We start from the raw sequence: 6,000 nt of genomic DNA, 5'->3' as shown, positions 1-6,000 counted from the left end.
TTTGATGATTCATTATTTGTTGTTAGAAAGACTTATTATTATTTACTTAAAAGGTCTCAAGTGTTACATCCACGGGGTGTAATACCATGACTAAATACCATGACTAATTTAAGAGGGATCCTGCCCTTCCCTAAGTAACTTACTAATTGAAAATAAATGAAAAACTCAACCAATCTAACATGTCCACATTGCAGAGGCCTATCTATTAATCAGAAGACAATGGCTTGCATGCATGTGATGTACTCTTAAACTTTTTTCTCTGTTTTCTGGATGGAAAGAAAAGAACCCCATGGAATTTATGTGGGAAGAAGAGCCTTTGTGCTGAAGCCCTCATACCTCTATGGTTAGATCTGTTAACTGACAGCTGAAATCTCTCATGTCAAAAAAGATTTTGGAATCAAGGCAATGCTAAGTCTGTTGGGAACAAGCCAAATGACAAAAAATTCAGAGTACTAGAATGTATTATGTTCTTCTAACAATCCGCTGAGAGATATAACACCAAATATCAACATAAAGATGTTAAAAATAATTATTTGCTTTATGAGAGAAAATGGTCACCTTAAAAGGCAAAGGTTTTTTGATAGCTTTGAAAATATGAATCTTCATTTGAACAAGACAAACTTTCTTTTCTCACTATGTGATTGTCCTGGCATATGGCACAGACAAACATTATGCAGAAAGAGGAGAGGGAATTAAATAATGACAGTTGCTATAAAACAATCCATCAATAGTTTTAGCTGTAGAGGTTTCATTCTAATTCAATTGTAGGTACCCTATCCCTGAGGATCAAGATATGTGATATGTGATCTGGAAAGAAAATTCACAGTCCTAAAAATGAAATCTCAAATTACAGTCTCACTCCAAACTTGTCCTTTAAACTATGTTAGAATACTGGGGAGTGCCAGTTTGGAGGAACAGTTACAGCACAGGCTATGTTCAACATTTCTGTCATTTCAAATCCTAACTCACATTAGTGACTTCTGCTTTTTATTTCTCTCTCTCCCGTTTCTCTCCTCCCTAGGCAGAATCCTTTGCGAAATAAATCACAGCCATGAGTGCGAGCTCGGACGCTGAGATGGCTGTTTTTGGCGAAGCTGCTCCCTATCTTCGAAAATCAGAAAAGGAGCGGATTGAGGCCCAAAACAAGCCGTTTGATGCTAAAACATCTGTCTTTGTGGCGGAGCCCAAGGAATCCTATGTGAAGAGCACTATACAAAGCAAAGAAGGAGGGAAAATAACTGTAAAGACTGAAGGTGGAGCAGTAAGTGAAAACAGGGAGAAAATACTCCTCATTTTATTTCTTGGTTCAAAAGTTGAAGCCTAACTTACTGGGAATCTCCAAGCCTGTTGCCAATGCAAACACCCTTCTAGTCAGTGTAGAGACATCAGATGTGGAAGGCAAAAGAAATTCACAGCAGTACCTTCATGTCTTCCCTTCTCAACTTCGCACAGGACCTCACCCCACTATGTATGGCCTTCACCATTTCCCTTCAATTCCCCACTTCCTAGTCTGAATCTCCAAACTTGAGAGAAATGAAAACAAGCTCCTCCTATCAGAAGTTAAATATTTACTTAGTTAAATAATGTATTAATATTCCCATTCCTTCCAAAAAATGAAGTTTCTTAATGAATGAAAGAAAAAAATAAAAATCCAGCCTATTAAAATAAGAATAAAAGGATATAAACTGATAAATCTGGGATAAGAGAATGTGGGAGGAAAAAATCTTTTAAAAAGATAGTGTCCTAGCTCATCATAGGAAACAGGTTTTCTTAACATTAAACTCTGAAATGAATATATTTCATGCCTTTTTTAAGAGGACATTAAATAATATAATGAGAAGTATGTGTGATTATAGTTTTGTACCAAAATATACAGGCAAACATAAACCCTACCTCCAACCATTAAAACAAATTGGTCTCAGCCAGGCGCAGTGGCTCATGCCTGTAATCCCAGCACTTTGGGAGGCTGAGGCAGGTGGATCACCTGAGATCAGGAGTTCGAGACCAGCCTGGCCAACATGGCGAAATCCCATCTCTACTAAAAATACAAAAATTAGCTGGGCATGGTGACGGGTGCTTGCAATCCCAGCTACTCAGGAGGCTGAGGCAGGAGAATCACTTGAAGCAGGAAGGCGGAGGTTGCAGTGAGCTGAGATCGCGCCACTGCACTCCAGCCTGGGCAACAAAAGCAAAACTCTATCTCAAACAAACAAAAATGAACTGGTTTCTTGCTTACTCACCAGACTCTAACTGTCAGGGAAGACCAAGTCTTCCCTATGAACCCTCCGAAATATGACAAAATCGAGGACATGGCCATGATGACTCATCTACACGAGCCTGGAGTGCTGTACAACCTCAAAGAGCGCTATGCAGCCTGGATGATCTACGTGAGTGTCTGTAAACACCTTTTTATTTCATGTATCTCTCTGAGTAAAAATGAGATCCAAATGATAAATGTTCTGATCTTCCCAGACCTACTCAGGCCTCTTCTGTGTCACCGTCAACCCCTACAAGTGGCTGCCGGTGTACAAGCCCGAGGTGGTGGCTGCCTACAGAGGCAAAAAGCGCCAGGAGGCCCCGCCCCACATCTTCTCCATCTCTGACAATGCCTATCAGTTCATGTTGACTGGTGAGTGAGTGAGGCGTCTATTTACAGAAATGTGTAAATAGAATCTTTGCGGAACAGACAGACCTCTTCTGAGCCTCATTATGTTATAATAATACATTCTAGCCACACGGGGCTTCACTGTTTTCAAAAAACTTTCACAGCTGTGACATCTTATGCTCTTCCCAGCAGCTACCTCCATTTTACAGATGAGAAAAGTGAGGCTCACTGAATTCACTGTCCTTCCCAAGCTAACACAGATAGTTAAGTGGAAGCCTAGCTGAAACAATTACTAGACCACTGTAAACATATTTATTGTTTTCCATATTTTGTTACTTTCCAATTTGGATAGAAAAAAAATGTTCAAATAGACTTTTTAAAAATACCCAGGCTCACAGCAATCAACGAAAAGAGTTATCAGCCACAGCTGGAAAACTTTGTGAATTCTTATGTTTATTTTTGAATGACACAGCTAATATTGCCAGCCTTTAAGGGTAAAACATGAGTAAAGAAAGCTATGATTTTCCTCCCAAAGATTTGAAGCAGTTTCCTATTACAATGAAAGGAAAAAATCTTTTCTGAGAAAAATGTTTAAATTGTATGAAAGTCTGTTACTCCTGCCTTATCAAGGCATAAACAACCAGCTTTGATACGCATTATAGGCCCAAATACAGCATTAAAAACTTTTATCTTCACACACCAAATGCACTGCCTTTGGAAATACTTTCTATTCCTGAGTTTCCTGTTGTTCCATGGAATTTTGGAAACTAAGGTGTTTTTTCTTTCTTTTTGGTTTGTATTTTTGCACTTGTTTGTAAATTGTCTTTTCAAGGGGCAGAATAAAGAGGAAGGGATAAAACAGGAATCTCCCATTACAAATTGGCCATCAATTCTACAAGGATTCTATGCCAGTAAACTGTTCTTTGATTGTCAACAAAGCTAACTACCTCCCAGAAATTATCCAAACGCTGGCTCATTTCAGAGGTTTTAATACTCAACAGCTGCATTTACACAGCTATGTCCACTACCCCTGTCCTCCCACTCAGCAAGCTCCCCGCTCCCCAGGGTTTGCGGCTGCTCCAAATTCAAGGTTACTTATGGCTCCCAAACATGATTTTTGTAAAAAATGGTGCAGAGCTCTAGCCTTTGAGCTGGTGAATGTTATTTTAGCATTGCCAAGAGACCAGAACATTGTTTTCTTATCTGTGCTCCCACTAGATGTGATATAATCTTCCACGGTTTTGCTTATACTAGAAAACAAATCTATCTGAATAGGATGCAAAATCTGCATCGACTTCCCTGAAGAGAAGGCTAAAGTTTTCTAAAATCTATGTCTATATCTACATCTAAATAACATCCAGATTTGTATCTATTTTCCCTGAATAGATTTTTAGGTTTTAAATTCTCTAAAATCTATAATCTAACACTATAGAATTAGAGATTTAACAAATCAGCAAATTGATATAAATACAACATATCAGTCACATAATTAGTGACATTTGTTTTTATTATTTAGAAATGCATATAAGATTAAAAGGAAAATAAAAGCAGATGAACACATATATTCACAATTCCAGACCCCTTCCTTATTTAGTATTGCCAGAAGTCAAATTAGTGACATCAAAAGCTGAGAAGAGGCCAGGAGGATGTATTTGACCTTAACTAGCTATGTACTTAATATTAGAAAAGTCACTTCCTCCTTTACAGGTCTCGGTTTCTTTATCCCTTAAATGTAAGAGTTGGCCTAAGCAATTTCTAAGATCTTTTATGACTTCAAAATTCTGTAATTCTAATTGAAGTATTTATAAATAAAATTATAAGATGTCTGGGATTTTCTTTAAAATAATTCAGTGAGCTTGGGATGGGGTATAGATAATATAAAATTGGCCAAATGTTAATAGCCATTGCATCTGTATGATGGGCACATGGAGACTCATTATATTATTGTCTCTACTTTTGTATATGTTTGAATTTTCCATAATAAATGTTTTAAAAATTAATCAAATATGTACCTTACACTCATTAGGATGTTTACTATCAGAAAAATCAGAAAATAACAAATTTGGACAAGAACTGCAGAAATTAGAACTCTTGTGCACTGTTAGTGATCATGTAAAATGATTCAGCCACTGTGGAAACAGTATGGTAGTTCCTCAACAAGTTAGAAATAGAATTGCAGTATGATCCAGCAATTCCACTTCTGAGTATATACCCAAAAGAACTGGAAACAGGGTCTGGAAGAGACATTTGTACAACTATGTTAATAGCAGCATTATTTACAATAGCAAAAACATGGAAGCAACCCAAGCATCCATCGACAGATGAATGGATAAGCAAAATGTGGTATATACATGCAAGAAGATACCCTGCCTTTAAAAGGAAGTAAATTCTGACATATGCTAAAATATGAACGAACCTTGAGGACATCATGCTGAGTGAAATAAGCCAGTCACAAAAAAGACAAATACTCTATGATTCCTACGTGAGGTACCTAGAGTAGTCAAATTCACAGAGGCAGAAAGTAGAATGGTGGGTGCTAGGGAACACGAGGAGTAGGAGATGGGGAGTTAAGAGTTTAAGGGATACAGAGTTTCAGTTTGACAAGATGAAAAGAGTTATGGAGATGAAGGGTGGTGATGATTTTACAACTTTATGAATGCACTTACTGCCAGTGATTTCTACACTTAAAAATGGTTAAGATGGTAAATTTTATGTTATGTGTATCTTACCACAAAAATTAAAAATACAAAAAGGAATAGATGATTCTTTGCTCTCATTTTCACAAATTTTACAGTGAGAAGCAATTGGCTATTTTGGAGGATAAGCACAAAACCAAAACCAAAGGTGACATCTTCAAAAAGTTAAAAAGAACAAGCTGTGTTTGATCTGAACTGATTCAATACTCTTCATATTAAATATGCATTTTTTTAACTGATGATTTTGAATTCTTTCACAGATCGAGAGAACCAGTCCATCCTGATCACGTATGTGATTTTTTTTCTTCTCTGATTTGCAAGGATTGTCTTAGATGTTGACAATGCAGGCCATAGTTCTTTGATCTCTTCTCTGATTTCTGTCTGACAGTGGAGAATCTGGTGCCGGAAAGACTGTGAACACCAAGCGTGTCATCCAATACTTTGCAACAATTGCAGTTACTGGAGAGAAGAAGAAGGATGAATCTGGCAAAATGCAGGTAGGTCTGGTAGCCAGAGTCAAAGCCTCTGTCAAGGCTCTCAGACATCTGGAGTCCCAGATGTGAGAACTGCTCCTTCCTTTGCAGGGGACTCTGGAAGATCAAATCATCAGTGCCAATCCCCTACTGGAGGCTTTTGGCAATGCCAAAACCGTGAGGAATGACAACTCCTCTCGCTTTGTGAGTCTCTTGGTCACAAAGG

At 37.8% G+C, this 6,000-nt stretch overlaps 1 protein-coding gene across 1 annotated transcript in view; it reads left to right on the top strand.

Moving 5' to 3' along the window:
* The first annotated feature begins 1,051 nt into the window (after positions 1-1,051).
* MYH8 (myosin heavy chain 8) overlaps positions 1,052-6,000 on the top strand; it is a 29,890-nt gene continuing 24,941 nt past the window's right edge. The window contains exons 1-6 of the mRNA XM_054459133.2: positions 1,052-1,261; positions 2,244-2,387; positions 2,473-2,629; positions 5,562-5,589; positions 5,690-5,798; positions 5,886-5,978. Of these exons, the coding sequence (XP_054315108.1) occupies positions 1,052-1,261; positions 2,244-2,387; positions 2,473-2,629; positions 5,562-5,589; positions 5,690-5,798; positions 5,886-5,978 (741 nt within the window). The remainder of the gene's footprint in view (positions 1,262-2,243; positions 2,388-2,472; positions 2,630-5,561; positions 5,590-5,689; positions 5,799-5,885; positions 5,979-6,000) is intronic.

This window comes from Pongo pygmaeus, chromosome 19 (genome assembly GCF_028885625.2).
Source record: "Pongo pygmaeus isolate AG05252 chromosome 19, NHGRI_mPonPyg2-v2.0_pri, whole genome shotgun sequence".
Taxonomy (NCBI): domain Eukaryota; kingdom Metazoa; phylum Chordata; class Mammalia; order Primates; family Hominidae; genus Pongo; species Pongo pygmaeus.
Note: the sequence above shows the minus strand (reverse complement) of the source record. Positions and strands in the feature narration are given on the sequence as shown.